The sequence below is a fragment of the Mastomys coucha genome, unplaced genomic scaffold (genome assembly GCF_008632895.1).
Source record: "Mastomys coucha isolate ucsf_1 unplaced genomic scaffold, UCSF_Mcou_1 pScaffold15, whole genome shotgun sequence".
Classification (NCBI taxonomy): domain Eukaryota; kingdom Metazoa; phylum Chordata; class Mammalia; order Rodentia; family Muridae; genus Mastomys; species Mastomys coucha.
In genome coordinates this window covers 128937892-128957169 of record NW_022196897.1, presented here as the reverse complement: position 1 = coordinate 128957169, position 19278 = coordinate 128937892, and the positions used below count along the sequence as shown (strand labels likewise).

The 19278-nt window shown below is 42.3% G+C and overlaps 1 protein-coding gene across 3 annotated transcripts in view; it reads right to left on the bottom strand.

Annotated features, from left to right (window-relative positions):
• The window catches only part of Pcsk2 (proprotein convertase subtilisin/kexin type 2), a 268460-nt gene that overhangs the window by 119578 nt on the left and 129604 nt on the right, over positions 1-19278 (bottom strand). For 2 of the 3 annotated variants that reach the window (XM_031372085.1, XM_031372086.1), the window contains exons 3-4: positions 9674-9787; positions 6943-7051 (exon numbers count right to left, since the gene is read on the bottom strand). In XM_031372085.1, the coding sequence (XP_031227945.1) occupies positions 6943-7051; positions 9674-9787 (223 nt within the window). Of the gene's footprint in view, positions 1-6942; positions 7052-9673; positions 9788-11005; positions 11043-19278 lie in introns of those variants that run through there. The other variant, XM_031372087.1, reaches the window with a different exon arrangement.

Sequence of the window (19278 nt, the reverse complement as noted above, 5' to 3'; positions counted from 1 at the left end):
AACCATCCCTGCATCCCTGGGATGAAGCCTACTTGATCATGATGGATGATCGTTTTGATGTGTTCTTTAATTCTGTTTGCAAGAATTTTATTGAGTATCTTTGCATCAATATTTATAAGGGAAGCTGATCTGAAGTTTTCTTTCTTTGTTAGGTCTTTATGTGGTTTAGGTGTCAGAGTAATTGTAGCTTCATAGAACGAATTGGGTAGAGGACCCTCTGTTTCTATTTTGTGGAATAGTTTGAGGAGTGTTGGTATTAGGTCTTCTTTGAAGGTCTGATAAAACTCTGCACTAAACCCATCTGGTCCAGGGCTTTTTTTTTGTTTGTTTGTTTGGGAGACTATTAATGACTATTTCTATTTCATTAGCAGATATGGGACTGTTTAGATCGTTGATCTGATCTTGATTTAACTTTGGTACTTGGTATCTGTCTAGAAAATTGTCCATTTCATCCAGATTTTCCAGTTTTGTTGAGTATAGGCTTTTGTAGTAGGCTCTCATGATTTTTTGGATTTTCTCAGTGCCTGTTGTTATGTCTCCCTTTCATTTCTGATCTTGTTAATTAGGATAATGACTCTGTGCCCTCTAGTTAGTCAGGCTAAGGATTTATCTATTTTGTTGATTTTCTCAAAGAACCAGCTCCTGGTTTGGTTCTTTGTATAGTTCTTTTTGTTTCTATTTGGTTGATTTCAGCCCTGAGTTTGATTATTTTCTGCCTTTGACTCCTCTTGGGTGAATTTGCTTCTTTTTGTTCTAGAGCTTTCAGATGTGCTGTCAAATTGCTGGTATATGCTCTCTTCAGTTTCTTTTTGTAGGCACTTAAAGCTATGAGTTTCCCTCTTAGGACTGCTTTCATTGTGTCCTATACGTTTGGGTATGTTGTGGCTTCATTTTCATTAAACTCTAGAAAGTCTTTAATTTCTTTCTTTATTTCTTCCTTGACCAAGTTGTCATTGAGTAGAGTGTTGCTAAGCTTCCACGTGTATGTGGGCATTCTATTGTTTATGCTGTTATTGAGGAGCAGCCTTAGTCCATGGTGATCTGATAGGATGCAAGGAATTATTTCAATCTTCTTGTATCTGTTGAGGCCTGATCTGTGACCAATTATATGGTCAATTTTGGAGAAGGTACCATGAAGTGCTGAGAAGAAGGTATATCCTTTTGTTTTAGGATAAAAAGTTCTATAGATATCTGTTAAATCCATCTGTTTCATAGCTTCTGTTAGTCTCACTGTGTATTTGTTTAGTTTCTGTTTCCATGATCTGTCCATTGCAGAGAGTGGGATGTTGAAATCTCCCACTATTATTGTGTGAGGTGTAATGTGTGCTTTGAGCTTTAGTAAAGTTTCTTGTATGAATGCAGATGTCTTTGCATTTGGAGCATAGAAGCTCAGAATTGAAAGTTCCTCTTGGTAGATCATACCTTTGATGAATATGAAGTGTTCTTCCTTATCTTTTTTGATCACTTTAGGGTGAAAGTCAATTTTATTTGATATTAGAATGGCTACTCCAGCTTTTTTCTTGGAACTATTGGCTTGGAGAATTTTTTTCCATCCTTTTATTCTGAGGTAGTGTCTGTCTTTTTCACTCAGGTGGGTTTTTCTGTATGCAACAAAATGTTGGGGCCTGTTTACATACCCAGTCTGGTAGTCTATGTCTTTTTATTGGGGAATTGAGTCCATTGATATTAATAGATATTAAGGAAAGGTAATTGCTGCTTCCTGTTATTTTTGTTGTTAGGATTGGAAATCTGTTCATGTGGTTATCTTCTTTTAATTTTGTTGGAAAATTACTTTTTTGATTTTTCTAGGATGTAGTTTTTCTCTTTGTGTTGAAGTTTTTCATTTATTACCCTTTGAAGGGCTGGATTCATGGAAATATATTATGTAAATTTGGTTTTGTCATGGAATACTTTGGTTTCTCCATCTATGGTAATTGAGTGTTTTGCTGGGTATAGTAGCCTGGGCTGGCATTTTTGTTCTCTTAAGGTCTGTATGACATCAACCCATGATCTGGCTTTCATAGTCTCTGGCAAGAAATCTGGTGTAATTCTGATAGGCCTGCCTTTATATGTTACTTGACATTTCTCTCTCACTGCTTTTAAAATTCTTTCTTTGTTTTGTGCATTTGGTGTCTTGGCTATTATGTAGTGGGAGGAATTTCTTTTCTGGTCCAGTCTATTTGAAGTTTTATAGGCTTCTTGTATGTTCATGGGCATCTCTTTCTTTAGGTTAGGGAAGTTTTCTTCTATAATTTTGTTGAAGATATTTACTGGTCCTTTACGTTGGAGGTCTTCACTTTCTTCTATACTTATCCTTAGGTTTGGTCTTTTCATTGTGTCCTGGATTTTTTGGGTTAGGAGCTTTTTACATTTTGAGTTTTCTTTGACTGTTGTGTTGATGTTTTCTATGGTATCTTCTGCACCTGAGATTCTCTCTTCTATCTCTTGTATTCTGTTGGTGATGCTTGCATCTATGGTTCCTGACTTCTTTCGTAGGATCTCTGTCTCCAGAGTTGTCTCTCTTTGTGATTTCTTAACTGTTTCTAATTCCATTTTTAGGTCCTGGATGGTTTTGTTCAGTTCCTTCACCTGTTTGGTTGTGCTTTCCTATAATTCTTTAAGGGATTTTTGTGTTTCCTCTTTAAGGACTTCTACTTGTTTACTTGCATTCTCCTGTAATTCTTTAAGAGATTTTTGTGATTCCTCTTTAAGGGCTTGAACCTGTTTACCTGTGTTCTCCTGTATTTCTTTAAGGGAGTTATTCATGCACTTCTTAAATTCCTCTATCACGATAATGAGATATGATTTTAGATCCAAATCTTGCTTTTCTGGTGTTTTGGGACATGCAGGACTTGCTGTGGTGGGAGTTCTAGGTTCTAATGAAGCCAAGTAGTCTTGGTTTCTGTTGGTAAGATTCTTGCGTTTGCCTTTTGCCATCTGTTGATCTCTGGTGTTAGATGTTCTTGCTGTCTCTGGCTGGAGCTTGTTCCTCCTGTGGGTCTGTAAGCTTGTGTCAGTACTTCTGGGAGATCAGCTCTCCTCAGGTAAGACCTGTGTACAGTGGGCTGTGGATCAGTAGTCCCTCCTGAGTCCTGGGGTCAGAACAAACCCTGGAGACAGGCTCTCCACTTGCAGGGAAGGGGCAGAGAGAGCTGTGGATCTGCAGAACCTCCTCCTAGGTGAAGAGGGAGGTAGAAAGGATCCTGTGCTGGCTGCCCTGCTGATTCTGAGGCCTAAGCTATATTCTTGAGATGTCAACTTGATAGTGTTTTAATGTTCTTTTATGTTTAATTTGATTATCTCTTAAAGAGGAGTATACTGAACACGTTTGTGTGTGTTTGTGTGTGTGTATATGTATGTGTGTGTTGCATGTGTATGTACATGTGTTCTTATGCATGTAGAGGTCAGAGGGAGATGTCAGGTGTCTTCATTAGGTGCTCTCTGCCTCGTTCTCTGAGGCAGGACCTCTCATGGCACCCTGCCCTCACTGATTCAGTGAGGCCGACCTCTCAGTGAGCTCCAGAGATCTGCCAGTCTCTGCCATCTGACCTTGATCCCCAGTGCTAGGGTAACAGGTATACACTGCTGTGCTCAGCTTTTACACAGGTGCTAGGGATGGGGACTTTGGTCATCATACTTGTACAAAAGTGCTTTATTGACTGAGCCTCCTTGCCTGACGAAACACATTCATTTCTTTCTTTAGAGACAGCAGCAGAACTTTCCAGCAGAGTCCATTATCTCACAGAACTATAAGACACAGTAACTTATGTAAAGCTTCTGTAAGGCAAAAGACACTGTCAATACGACAAAATGGCAACCAACAAATTGGGAAAAGATCTTTACCAATCCTATATCTGATAGAGGGCTAACATCCAATTTATAAAAAGAACTCAAGAAGTTACACTCCAGAGAACCAAATAACCCTATTAAAAAATGGGGTACAGAGCTAAATAAAGAATTCTCAACTGATGAATACTGAATGACTGAGAAGCACCTAAAGAAATGTTCAACATCCTTAGTCACCAGGGAAATGCAAATCAAAACAAATCTGAGATTCCACCTCACACAACAGGTCATATTGGCTAGGATAAAAAACTCAGGTGACAGCAGATGCTGGCGAGGTTGTGGAGAAAGAGGAACACTCCTTCATTGCTGGTGGAATTGCAAGCTGGTACAACCACTCTGGAAATCAGTTTGGCAGTTCCTCCAGAAATTGGACATAGTTCTACTGGAGGACCCAGCTATACCCCTCCTGGGCATATATCCAGAAGATGCTCCAACATGTAATACAGACAGAAGCTCCACCATGTTCATAGCAGCCTTATTTATAATAGCCAGAAACTGGACACAACCCAGATGTCCCTCAACAGAGGAATGGATACAGAAAATGTGATACATCTACACAATGGAGTACTACTCAGCTATTAAAAACAATGAATTTATGAAATTCTTGGGGAAATGGATGGATCTGGAGAATATCATCCTGAGTGAGGTAACCCAATCACAAAAGAACACACATGGTATGTACTCTCTGATAAATGGTTATTAGCTCAGAATTTCAGAATACAGGAAGAACAACCCACAAACCACAAGAAACTCAAGAAGAAGGAAAACCAAAATGTGGATATTTCATTCCTTCTTAAAGGAGGGAACAAAACACCCATGAAAGGAGTTGCCAAGATTAACTATGGAGCAGAGACTGAAGGAAAGACAATCCAGCCTAATATAGCTATCTCCTGAGAGGCTCTGACAGTACCTGACTAACACAGAATTAGAGGCTCACAGCCATCCATTGAACTGAGTACAGGGTCCTCAATGAAGGAGTTAGAGAAAGGACCAAAGGAGCTGAAGGGTTTGCAGCCCCTTAGGACGAACAACAATATGAACTAACTAGTACCCTCAGAGCTCCCAGGGACTCAACCACCAACCAAGGACTATACATGGTGGGACTGATTGTTCTGGCAGCATGTGTATAGTAGAGGATTGCAAAGTCGATCATCAATGGGAGAAGAGGCCTTTGGCCCTGTGAAGGTTCTGTGTCCCAGTGTAGGGGAATACCTGGGCCAATAAGTGGGAGAGGGTGGGGTGGCAAGCGTGGGGAGGGCGGAGGCAACAGTGGTTTGTTCTTGTTGTTTTTGTTTGTTTGTTTGTTTGTTTTTTGGAGGGGAAACTGGGAAAGGAGGAATCATATGACACGTAAATAAAGAAAATATTTAATAAAAAAAAGAAAATGCTAATTTAAAAAAAAAAGACACAGTAACTTAAAAAAGTTATTCTAGGTGGCTTGTTCTGTAGCAGAGGTGGCCAAAACAATAGAGAAATCAGGAATCTTAATTGAGGGACAGTGAGTTCAACTTATAAGGATCCCAATGACCACAAACCTATAGAACTAAGATCAAACAGGAAATCCTTGTGGGACTTACTAAAGAGTTTTGCCTCTTAGTCTGGGGCAGAGTGAGGTACCTCATTGGCCATCTTTGGAAGGAATGGCTTGAGTGTCATTCAAGGAGGCTATGGACAGATGCTAAAATTGGCACCAATCATGCTGTTGGGGGTTTGTCAGGCCGGTGTTGGTTGATCAGAGAGGTTGTTACTATTGTGCCACATGTAAGGTGGGCCTCTCTATTTATAGTACAGGACTCCTGATGAACTGTTCCATTAGTTTTCACAGAATATGCTAGGTGGCTTCTTCAAAATTAGATGTGTCTTTTTCTGGACGGGCTGGCCTCAGCTGCTCTGAAAAGTAGTCTAAGCCAAAGTGTTCAGAAGGAAAAACTATATTCGTAAGCTCTGACATCTGCCCACATAGTTCTTTCTTCTAGGGAAAGCTCTCAGGACTAGAGAAGGCTTTTAACATCCACTTCAAAACATCTCACACATCAGATGCTTACGGAGGCAGTGTTATGCATTGTTTAATGAGCTCCCACAAAGACAGAACAGGTTCAGAGCATTCTGCTTTCCCTTGTTTTCTCTATCAACTCTGCTTCAAAGGCTTGCTTTTAGTCAACAGTGTTCTTTGAAGATGTTCAGAAGAGCGAGGCTCCATTGTCTCCCCTCTATGTAGGATCTGTAGGTAATTAGGCTGATGATGCACAGTGGGACTTTTAGAGGGAGAGGTAGGGAGCTAGCCAAGGATAGATGGTCATCCTTGCAAAATGGCTGAATTGTGGTGCTGCCACAGGATCTCCATAGAGGCAAGCCATGTGCAGTTATCAAATCACTAATTCACAAAACTCTGTTAAAACATATGAGGGTGTCAATGATATAACTATTATCAAAGTCTGCCTGAAAGAGGTTCATTCTGAAAGTAGCATTTAAATTAAGTTTTCTAAAACCCAATCTTGCCACGAACCCAAAGCCACACTCTCAGATAGAACTCTCTGTGCTTACTGAAATGAATGTTGACTTCAGCAGTCCAAACAGCCCATGTGGCTACTTAAAACCAGGAATCTGAGAATATGGATGAGTAGTACAGCAGTTGCTTAGCATGTGTGCAAGGCTGGGTTCCTGTTAGCTGAAAACCTAAACCCTAAAACGCGAAATGGAGCTGTTGTGAAGAACTGAATTTTAAATCGTGGATCTAGAGAAACAGAAGGCAAGTATACATGGGGTTAGAAGACATTTCAGGTAACTTGTAAGAACCAGGTCAGTAAGGAAGCAAGGTAATGACTGGTTTCTTTAGTTTTCTTATTTATCAGTTCAAGCAATACTTGTTGAGAGCATCACCAACTCTCAGGATACTGATCAGGCTGAAGGGGAGGATTTGGCTAAACTGTGGTGCAGCCATCAGGTCCAGTATCAGAATTGCTAATTGCCTGACAAGCTTCTAGAAACCCAAGACTTTATGTTTGGAGACAAATGATGTGAGGACTTCCAAATGATGTGAGGACTTCCAAATGATGTGAGGACTTCCAAATGATGGGAGGCCTGTGAGATACTCACCATCATCCATAATTCCAATGGTCACTCCTTTCCCCGTGTATCCCAGCTCCCAGGCTTCGGCCACGTTCAAGTCTAGCCCAGGAGTTCCATCAGCTTGCCCAGTGTTGAACTGACAGAGGAATTCAAAGCAGAGAATCTGATTGGCTTGGTGTCATGACATATGCTGATACTTGGCTGCCAATAAAGGCTACACCTCTCATGAAACATGCTTTGGGTGGTCTAGTTCACCCCAAAGGATTCCCTTCTGGTTTGTATCACATTAACAACTGATTTTTCTGTTTTATGTGAAGATTAAATACTGCTCTAATCCCCTCATCTCATAACTAAATTGCTGTCTTCAAATTCCCTTTACAGGGATAGGCATATAGCTCAGTGGTAAAAATGTTTGTCTAGCACATACAAAGGTCTATATTTAAATCCTGGCACCACACAGAAAATTCAAATCATCTTATATAGTGGTCTTGGAGAAGTTATCACAACAAACCCTCCAAATAGAATATGAAATGTTTTCTGCCAAACCTCTGTTTAGCTCATGTTTTGAAGTTAACATATAATATCTTGGCTTATTACTGAATAAAGTTCCTTCACTTAAATGACAACCACATCTTTTTTGGTGGAATTGTAGCACCGCTACACCAAATGTGCTCTAAAATATGTGTTGAACTAAATTCAAGATAGGTGGCCTATTCTTCAGCATATATTATAGTATAGAAAAATAAAGTCCTCCTCAGTTTTTTTTTGTGTGTGCATGTGTGTGTTCGTGTGAATGCAAGTGTGTGCACACACCCTTGTGTGTAGGTGCATGTATGTGGGGGCTAATGGTCAACTTTGGGCATCATTCCTTAGTGACCATTTTGGTTTTTTAGATGGTTGAGAGCTTGCCAAGTGATTGAGGAATGGCTAGCCAATGAGCCCAAAGGGTCCTCCGTCTCTCACATCTCAGTTCTGAGATTACAGGTGCATGCTGCCATTTTATAAGCACCATTACAAGTGCTTTTCATGTGTTTTCTGGGGATTGAACTCTGATCCTCATGCTTACATGACAAGCAGTTTAGTGACAGAGCTATCATTCTAACCCCTCCATATTTTTAAAAAGGAAGATTAAGGAATAGTTCACACCAATGTATTCACAATGTGTATATATTCTGTAAATATTTTCTCAAGGATGGCATAGGAAGAAATAGTGAGGTTGGAGTATGTGCTGGCAAAGGCCTATGATGACCAGGGACTGTACTAAGACATTGCGGGAATGTCATTAGTGTTTTTAGTATGGCTCACAAAGGTTATTACTCCTTTTGTTAACAGGCCCACATTAAAGATTATATCTCTCCTCCATTTTCCTCCTTCTTACTTAGAATGGTCATGTGGCCATGGTTTGGGGCAGTTCAATGTGAGTGCATGTGCCATTTGTCACACCTAGGCAGAAGTTCCAAGAGCCTTATAAAGTTTGTTCCTTTTCCTTGCTGAGGTGCTGTGGAAGCATTAAAAAAATAGCACTAGAAAAAACAGGCTTTGGTTTTAAGAAGCTACTGTGATTTGGGGTTATTTCTTATTGTAATAAACTTACCCTATCCTGATTAACATACATAAGCTCATTCAATAATCCAGGCTTTCAGAATTCTATGTCCAAAAGCACAAGGCACAACCAAATACTGAAGTCTCAGGAGGGGAACTGGGTTTTATCCCTAGGCATAGCAGTCCATGTTCTTTAATCTTCTACCTTGCTCATCATCTTTTAATCCTAATAATGTAAGCCATCACTCACAGTAATAAATCAGCCATTTATAATGTACTTTGTAACTTGGGTTGGTTTGGAGTCATTGATTTCCTTTTTAGAAAGATTTGCTTTTATTATTTTTAATAATGTGTATATATGTGGGTTTAAGAAAGTGAGTGCAGGTGTCTAAAGGGCCAGAGGTGTGGGATCCATTTGGAGTTGGAGTTGCAGACCATTGTGGGCTGCTTGACAGTAGGTGCTGGGAACTGAACTCCGGTCATCTGGAAGAACAGTACATGCTCTTAGTCACTGAGCCATCTCTCTTGTCCCTATTAATCTTTTAAACATAGCTCAAGCAACCCACATGGATCCCAATGATTGTAGATGAGCCAGAAGTACTCGCCATGAGACAGCCTAGGTTTCAGTGCTCTGAATCCTGATTTGCTGTCCCTGTTTTAGGCAAAGCTGAAGCTGTCTTTGACAATCTCTCATCTCTCACTCAGGAAAATACTGGATTCTTACTCTTAAGGCTGTGATTACAGGTGCATGCTGCCATTTTGTAAGCACCATTACAAGTGCTTTTCATGTGTTTTCTGGGGATTGAACTCTGATCCTCATGCTTACATGACAAGCATTTGAGTGACAGAGCTATCATTCTAACCCCTCCACATTTTTCAAAAGGAAGATTAAGGAATCTTACTCTTAAGGTCTCTCTCACCTTTCTATGCCTGTAAACACCTCTAGATTACTTCTCTTAAGTATTTGATCTGGCTTTCTGGTAGTTTGCAAGTCTTCACTCTTATACAGGTGTACCTGTTCAGAATGCAAGACCATGTGAATGGCTGCGGGTAGATGCTTAGGGGGCCAGATGAATAGGAGGTAACAGATAGACATTCAGGCATATGGAAGGGTGCATTCATTGACCTGGATGCAGGTTATTATCCTACCAAATAACAAAGAAATAGAAGTTCATCTTTTAAATTGTGGGCCATTATAAATAATAGAGAAACTCACCAGGTACCATTGCTTTGTAAAGAGAGGATCATTCATGTTGATGTCAATCTCATTGATGTCCCTGTACCCTCTCTTTTTACGGTCAAATCCTTCTTGTTGCAGGGCCATCTTTATCTGGAACAATACCAACAGATTACCTAAGTACCAACCTTAATAACCTTCTTCTGAAACTCGCTGCCACAAGTTAAAATTTCATGTGTAAACAATCTTTATGCTCAAGCCCATGTTTGTTTTCTTTAGCAAATGGGAGAGTAGCCTTTGTAGGATCTCATCTATTGTCCTAAGAGCATTTACTTGTGGCATTGGTGATGATAGTATTGCCGAGTAGGATCAGTTCACAAGTTGGTGAGTGCAAAACCAAAATAGGCAGAGCCAACACATAGAGGGGAGAGAAAATTTATTACATTTTCAAGGCAAGGAGAGCATGGGAGCTGTTTTCAAAGCAGTACTCCTTTCCCTCGGGACCAAAGGAAACCGGGGTTTTATTTAGGTGGCCTGTGCATTTTCATACAGGGATGGGCTCATTCCTGAGCACACTCAGTTGGGAGTCCTTCCTGAGCATGCTCAGTTTAAGCTCATAATTTAGGAAGGAGAGATAGTAGAAACTCCCACTTAGCAGACAGTTCTAAAACACATGTTTAAAAGATCAGACTCATAGACAGGATGCCTCACTGCCTGCCGAGCTTGTGACATAAAGCTTTAGCTGAAAATAAGGGGGAAAGACACTTGAAGACATATTAATACAAGAATTTGCCCCTGCAGGTGGGTGCCTGCCTCTACCAGTGGCTTACAGTAACTCAAAACAAATTCCCTTAAAATAGGAATTGGATGGAGAAAGCATTCCTGAGGAAGATGAAGTGTCTGGGGTCATTAAGTGAAAAGAAGTCAATAGAATGTCTCTGTTAGGAGAAGGGAGCTGAGCAGGACTGAGGGACAGTCTAGGGTGAAACCCGATTAGCTCAAATAGCTTGTACTGCTGAAGGCTTTCAGCCTTTGCATGCTGCGTTGTCCCATTGGAGAGCCAGCTAAACAAAATCCCAGCAGACTGGAAACCACCTAACCAAGGAGCAGACAAGCTCCACTGCAAGGCTTCAGAAGGCAAATGAGAAGACCCTGGGAGAGAGGCTGAATGATGGCTCTGCTTTCCTTGTCCCCATAGTTCAGTTCTGGGTAGCCAGACAGAATCCTAAGCTCTTGAATAGCAATGAAATTTGGGAGCTGTTAGTTCAAGTAGGCTCCAGGTCATGACCAGACTTTGTTCCAATCAGAGAATTTCTTCCCACTTAGACATTCAGTACATTATCATCCAATTGCTGTGGCCAGTCTGACTACCTATACACTCAAGGATAAAGGACCAGCCCAGAAGGATGTGTGCTGGATGGATATTTATTATTATCTCTATTAGATTTTGTGACCCAACAGTCTTTTTTACTTCTCAATTCTCCCTAGAATGTCGGAGGAACTTTCTTCCTGTCCACCGAGTTCCATGTTAGTAGGAGTGGAATTCTGAGCACTTCTACTCAAGACAGCATGGGTTTCCTCAGCCTCAGGATGCCTCTTTAGTGGCTTCTCTCTTAGCAGTTGGTTCTCAGGAAGACAAGAAAAGGACAGGGAATACTTGGAGGCCTTTTACCTCAGAGCCTATTATTGGACTCTCTCTATGGGATGCTGGTTAGACCTCCTCCACACAGGTACTGTGGGATGTCCAAAGCTGATCCTCCAACCACCCATTGACCATGAGCCCCTGGCAGCTTTGTGTACCCACTCTGTGGAAGTGATCCAGAACCACTTTTATACACAGTCAGAACCTCTCACTGGTATGGATGACAGTAGGCCAGGAGGGTCATGCCCAGAGTGAGGCGAGAAGTGATGAGTGAAGACTCCAGATTTTCCTTCAATCTTTCCCCTTCCACAGAGGAGGTTAGTTCTCACTTCATTATTCTCTACACCTACCCTACCCGTGAAGGCTGGGCTCATTTGACAGAAAAATTCAAGCTCTACCAGGAACTCTATACATTCAGCAAAGAAGTCTTTGTGCAGCACTGCTCTCTGGGTTCTTGGATTTTTGCCCAAAAGGTAGCATACACTGTGGTATATAGCTAGTAGCAAAGTAATTGGAAAAGTGGGATGGATTAGTACTTTTTTTTTATAAGGGCAAAATATTGACACAGCTCATATCCACCAAAAAAGATAAATTACAACTCAACTATGTACACACCTATAGACATATACATATATATGAATATTCATGTGTTCATTCACATACACACGTGTGTGTGTATGTGTGTGTTTATATGTGTGTGTGTGTGTGTGTGTGTGTGTGTGTGTGTGTGTGTGTGTGTATGTATATATATGCATCACTGGGCATTACTGAAGCCCTATGACTTTCCAGGGATGTGGGCCTGCCTCAGCACCCTAATACCAGCCTGGTGGGAAGTATAGTCTCACTGCTTTCAGGATGCCATAGCTGGGGTCTTTGGTCAGTTCTATTCCATAAAGTCAATGGTTTTCAGGACATTATATTCTCATACCACCACCCCCACCCTGTGTGTAAGTGTGTATATGTGTGTGTATGTGTGTGCATGTGCGTTGGAATTCATTAATACAAAGAACATTTAAAAAGTCCCAGCAGATATATGGCTTTCTGTCTAGAGAGACAGCCACTCTGTGCCTCTTTTCTAGACCTTTTACTGTGAAAAGAATTTAATCTGAACATCCCTTCAGCTTATGAAGGAAGAAGTCTGAATTCACCAGCTTGTTTCCCCAATTTGGTCTCCCAGGGAGGCCTTCACCTCCAGGGCTCACCACAGGGACACCTTTATTGCCTTCTATGGACTCAAATCTTGTTGGACTCATTGCCTCGAATAACTTCTGTGAAATAGTAACTTTCCTTCCCAGGATCTCTGGGAAGCAAGCACACCTACCAAGTGCCATGGGGAAGTTTGAAAGTTCTCAGCTATACATTGTTACCGGCAGTGGAGGAACAAAGGATGCACAGCAGAGCTGATGGGATGACCTCACCCATCACTCCAAACTCAATTAGGCCAGGAACACGCTAATGAAAAGACTGCTTAGCCCGTTTCCATAAAATTAATTATAATTCCATAAATGAGGTTTTAATGGAAACCGGTGATGCTTTAGGGTGCCATAGTCCCTGGACATCATCTGTCTTTGCAATCAGGAATCCTAAGCCTGATTTCTGCATCCATACTTTCCTATCATAGAGTGTTTTGTCCTCCCAAGTATGTGGTACACATAACTCCAGACGAGTGCTGATTTCATGCTCATCTATTGCTTTTATTTTCTGGGTTCTTGTTCAATTCTGATTCATAATTATACTTAATTTTTACATAATTAGTAATCACATTGTTGGCAAAACCATGCAATCTTTCTTCCTGGAGTGTCTTACTATAAAACGTTTACTATGCTACCATAGAGCCATGGTATTTGAATTTCTACACCTCCATAGAGTCAGGTACCAACTATTTCCCTCTTATTGGATGTTTAGCTTGTTTTCTATTGTAACTGAAATAAACATGACAGGAGAGATGAGGTTGCAAGCCATTTTTAAAGCACTCTGGAGAAGATTTCAGTGCTATAATTATATGTGTGATAAATCCTCTAATTTCAGAGTAATGTTTTCCTAGTGTCTAAAGGATATGTCTCGCTATAGCTAAAAGATCACCTGACTCGATGTCCCTTCTCTATGCTTTGAATTTTAATCTGTTTCGTGCAGAACCTGTAATCACCGGAATCCCAGTGACATTTGTATGACTTATAGCTTTCCCCCTCCTAAAATACAATTCACAATTAACTTATATTCATAAGTTTAGAATGCCTCCTTAAAGTGTACATTTGTACAAATGTCTAAGCAAAAACATGGGAAAGCAGGAGAGCTTAAGACTTCTTAAAACTAAAGGGAGCTGATGGATAACCCACAGTTCTGATTCAGTTTTTACACCTTCCTTAGTCATGGATGCACATTGGGACCCAAATAACTCCACCTACTCCTTATTCCTTCTGGTTCTCAACTGAGAATTTCTCAGTCAACAGATGTTTCTTGTGTGTTTAGGGTGTGCCATGTAGGTACAGTTCAAGGACAGAACAGAAAGTAACCCAACATGGTTACTTACTACTTTGTAGGGAACAAGGTGTGTTCTTTATCTTCCATCTTTCCAACAAAACTATGGAATATTGTCACAACTGATTGAAGGGACTCTAACCTAATTGATGGCTCAGGCAGGCTCTGTCCTTCTCTCCCATTCCCTCTGCCTTGCTAAAAACCATTGAATTAAGTTCCTAAGCTAGCCCCAAGCTCTGTTCCCTTATTTGGCCAATCCCTGCTCCTGAGGATTACTATCAAGATCCAGCTATCAGAGTATTGAAGTCCAGCAATCAAAAGCCCTCTTTGACTCACCTAATTAACATGAAATCACCAATCAAAATTCAACACCTCATCCTAACGTTGATTTTCCTCCCTTTACCTTTATTTTTTATTTTATTTTATTTATTTATTTTTTTTTGGTTTTTCAAGACAGGGTTTCTCTGTATAGCCCTGGCCGACCTGGAACTCACTCTGTAGACCAGGCTGGTTGTGAACTCAGAAATCTGTCTGCCTCTGCCTCCCAAGTCCTGGGATTAAAGGCATGAGCCACCAATGCCTGGTTAGTTTTTAATTTAAAAACATATTTAATTTAATTTAATTGTATTCACTTTACATCCTATTCACTGCCCTCTTCCGGTTGGTCACTCCCTCCCACAATCCTTCCCCCTCCTCCCTCCCCTTCTTCTCTAAGTGGGTGGTGCCCACTGTTTATCCCCCTACCCCTGGCACTTCAAGTCTTTGCAAGAATAGGTGTTTCCTCCCCCACTGAGGGCAGATACAGCAGCCCAGCTTGAAGAGCATATTCCACTTACAGGCAACAGGTTTTGGGACCAGTCTAGTTGTTCGGGACCCACATGAAGACTCAGGAAGACCAATAGAGTCAACTAACCCTGAACCTTGGGGCTCTTGGACTCTGAACCACCAACTAGAGAACATGCACGGGCTGGACTTAGGCCTTGCCTTTACCTATGTGCCACAGCTGACTCCTCTCTACCCAGAGGCGGTCCTTTGTCCTCTAGGACAAACCCCCCTCCCCCTCTCCCTTGTTCCTCTTCTCCCCTCTCCTTTGTTCCCTTTCCCTTCTCCCTCTTCCTCTATCTTCTGTCTTTGTTCCTGATACCAGCTCTCCGTCCTCTGGGGCAAATACATCTCCTTTGTGCTGAGAATGCCTGCTGAGAACTTGGTCTGAGAACTTGGTCTTGGGATCCTGAGCCAATACTTTCCTGTCCACTGATCTCTCAAAGGTTCAGAAACCATTGCCCCAGTGTGACAGGATGGCAGGGTCACTGAGGTTGGCTGATTGATTCTAACTCTCCATTAAGCTACATTGCTGTTTCCTAAGACATTTAGCACAATCAGCCTTCCAGAAATCTGGGTCAGCTTAAGTGGGGAAATAACTGGCTAAAGACTGGACTACCTTCCCTGCTGGGCTGATAATTAAACAGCTGTTAATTATCATGGAATGTGCTGGGTTGGGAGGAGCCAGGAAAAGGGGAGTAAAAGAGACACCTGCCTCCTACAGGGTAAGAAAGGTTTTGGCTTGAAGAGAATGAAAGGAAAGAAACTAAAACAGACGGTCCAGGTTCTCTGAAGTGTTGAGGTTTGTCAATTGTGCGGTAAACTTAGAACGTAAGATGGTGGCACTTTGGTTCTGAGCCACCAGCATAGGTCAGGGAGTCAGGAGCAGATGCACATCTCAGCTCCGACCGCAGGGACCACAACCTCGTGGGTCATCACTTGCTCTTGTAGGATCCACAGCTGAATAGTAATCACCAGCAGACATTTGGGCTCCAAGTTTGACCGTTTGCTTCCGTCAATCATAATCTGAATAAAATTACTTGCATGCTTGTGGGTTTTGCTTTTTAAAACTCTACCTCTGATTGAGCAGTGGTGGTGCATGCCTTTGATCCCAGTGCTTGGGAGGCAGAGGCAGGAGGATTTCTGAGTATGAGGCCAGCCTGGTCTACAGAGTGAGTTTGAGTTCCAGGACAGCTAGGGCTACACAGCAACAACAACAACAACAACAAAAAAACAACCAACCAACCAACCAAACAAACAAAAAATCCCAACAAACTCTACCTCTGGTCTGGAGAGAGATGGCTCAAGGGTTAACAACACTTGCTGCCCTTCCAGAGGACTCAAGTGCAGATCCTAGCACCCAAGTGAGCAGCTCACAATCACCCCTAACTCCAGCTCCAGGGAATCCAACGCCCCCTTCTGGCCTCTGAGAGTACCCACAAGTATGTGGGCACACACAAACACACACATACACACACACAGAAAGAGAGAGAGAGAGAGAGAGAGAGAGAGAGAGAGAGAGAGAGAGAGAGAGAGGCTTAAAAATAGCAACAATAACAAAAACTCACCATTTTATCTCTTCCATAAGACATCATCCGGTAGCTAAGGGACCCTGTACTTCTATAGCTCCTTAAAACCGCCCGTGAATAATGAGTTGTGTTAACTTGGACTTTGATTTGTTGGCTATGACACTGACTGCGTTACACTCTCATTTTATGTACCATGAAGAATTATGTTGTTTAAAATTGTTATGGGCTGAATTGTGTCCTGGAAGATATAATGAAGTCCTAATCTCCAAGCCTGGGAAAACAAAAATTAAAATGGCCCCACTGTGGCTATATTTTACCTTTCCTTGTGCTTTGTCTGTCTGGACCACTGTGTCCTTTTCCAAACACCAATAAGGTGGTTGTTGTGTGATCAAAGTTTGCGCAATGCTGTGATGATTATCCGAAAACACACAGTGCACAGGAAGGCAGGCTCACACGTTGGGAGCACTTGGCCAATAAATAGGTGATTTTTAAATTTTTGTAAGGCAATTATTGCTAAGTGTCCTCCAGAATGTTTGTACCAAACAGTATTCCTAGTAAGAATGTGTAAGAGTGTGAGAACTTCAGAAATGTGTGAATCTGAGAGGTCTTGATCCAGTAGTCTGGGAGCCAGATAGGAACTTGACCTTTTGGGAAATCCTGGGTCCTGTGCTTCCTTCCCATCCTGGGTTGAATCTCTCAGAGTAGCCGGGTTCCTTTGTTTCTCTGACATTGGGCTTGTCTTCAATAGTGAAGCAGAGGTCCCCAGCTCTGGTTGCATAGTCTTGGAATTTGTAAGATCCATAGGCTCAAACCAGACCCAAGAGTGCTGGAATGGGAGCAGGAGTGATTCATGAGGGCAGCTGGGGTTGAGGCCTGTGTGCCCCAGCCCTTGCCTATTCTCCCAAGTCCATACTTAACAAAACAAAGGCTGAGAACTGATATCAAATCCAACCAAGGAGGAGGCATCGTTGAAAGACATTGGAGGACCTTTGTCAGAGGCAAACGTACTCCATTCATCCAAATAAACAGACTGCTATGTTCACCACCCAGGTGGCGATTGGGGTGATGCAGAACTAGGGGTAGGGGTTGAGAACAGTGCAAAAGTCTCCAAGGAATACATAGGTCTTATTTGTGAACACCCTCTTGCTTTGCACCATCAGCTTCCTAGCCCTTATGTTGGGTGGAGGACCGTTTACTGGTAAGTTAAAACCAAACGGAAAGGACAATGGCAGCTCTCTCACCCAGCAAGGTAGCAAGGGGAGGATTTTACTTTCCAGCTTTAAGAAGCTAGAAGACCCTGAACTAAGTGGGGTCTAGGAGACCATAGGTTTGCTTCTTTGGGATATCATATTGACATCTAACTAGCCATGGTTCCCACTTGTTACAGACCAACTTTTGTACATTTCGAAACCCAAATATTGAACCTGTGACCAGTACCTCAGAGTGAGATTATATCTGTTATATTTGAGATTTTGTTCATGAAGGTTGCGGGGGGGAAAAATGAGTCACCAGGGTGTAGCCCAATCAAATAGTCCTTGTGTAAGATGGGACTCTGGCCAGTTAGAGCCTGGCAGGCACGGATCTGGCAGGCCTTGCCCCTTTCCCCTATTTCCTCTGCCCTGCTAAAAACCACTCGATTAAGTTCCTAATGTCAGCCCCACCCCCAACAAAGGTCTATTCCCTTATTTGGCCCATCCCTCTCCTAAGTCTGCTGACTAAGGTCTAGCTCTCAAAGTACTAAAGTTCAGCAATCAAAAGCCCTCTTTGGCTCACCCACTTAGCACGCCCAATTAGAATTTAACACCTCATCCTAACACAGGGGTTCCCTTAGACCTTTATAAAATGCCATTTTCCTATGTGCCCTGTTTGTCTCCTTTCTATCCAGAGGCAATCCTTTGTCCTCTGGGACAAATATCCCTGCCTCTTTTCTTTTGTTCCCTTCCCCCACTCCCTCATCCTCTATCTCTGGGTGTTTATCTCTTATTCCCTGTCCTTTGTCCCTCTGGGGCAAATACATCTCATTCGTGCTGAGAACTCTTGGGTGGTGGGTGTCCTAAGCTGATACTTTTCCTTTCAGTGTGTTTATGAAAGAGAAGTTGAGGAGCCTGGTACAGAGAGACCTTTGAGAGGTTACCTGGAGAAGGCTGACTACAAGCCAACAATAAAAGCCCAGAGCAGATACCCCAAACCAGCCACATGGTCCCCCAAACAGCCCTGCCAATGCCCTGATCTGTTACCTTTGTTTCTATCCATTTCTGTTCCTCAAGCTTCCTTGACTGTGGATTAGGATGGCCGCAGCCCCTCAAATGCAATACCTGGCAGTGTAGCTGCAGGTGTGTTAGTTTATTTGCTCTGGTGTCAAAATCCAAAGAGATTTAGAAAGCGAAGAGGGTTGGGTAGGGAAGGAGCTGCCGGGAGAGCTCAGATTCTGGAAGGGAGGGAGCAGGTGGCCAAGACTGTTAATTTCTTCCTTGAGCAGGCAGGTGTGACTTTTGGAAAGCCCAATTATGTGCAAATCGCAACTTTTGAAAGAACACGGAGTTAAGCCACAATTATGGCTGAACACACAGCACTGCTTAGCCTCATTTAGAGAGGTCTGCCTGACTTGCAAGAATGAAGGCAATCGATTGAGGGAACAAACTATGGCTTTGGGCCTCTGACCACAGTTCTAGCCATTGCATCTCAGTGACAAGATATTAACAAACTGCTATCCAATCATCTGAAGCGCTGTGCACAAGGTATGCCGTGACATAAATCAATGCAATTAGGGAGGAGACGGAAGAGGTTTCCAGTGGAGCAAAGTGCAGAGAGAACCAATGAGAATGCCATTCAAGGATAAAATCCTAGCTCTGTTGTCTGCAGGAACACGTGGATTTTGCTTAGCAGGAGCTTGACGGCCTGCTCCCTTGTTTCCATTACCAGGGTTATGAGTGAATGTTAGGAGCCTGGTTTGTGGAAGTGACGACTATTAGAAAATGGTAGATACTGCCAAGTGTTAACCAAGGGCTGGCTGGGGTATCTGGGGGGGCAGAACATTGAAACTAGGAGCCCCTAAATGTTGTCGTTGACCAAAATGATGTTGCTTTCTCTATGGGACTCTCTTGAGAGCTGAGTGCAGACAAGAGAGGCTAAGAAAGGTTAAGCCACTATAATATAATAGTAGGTTTGTCCAC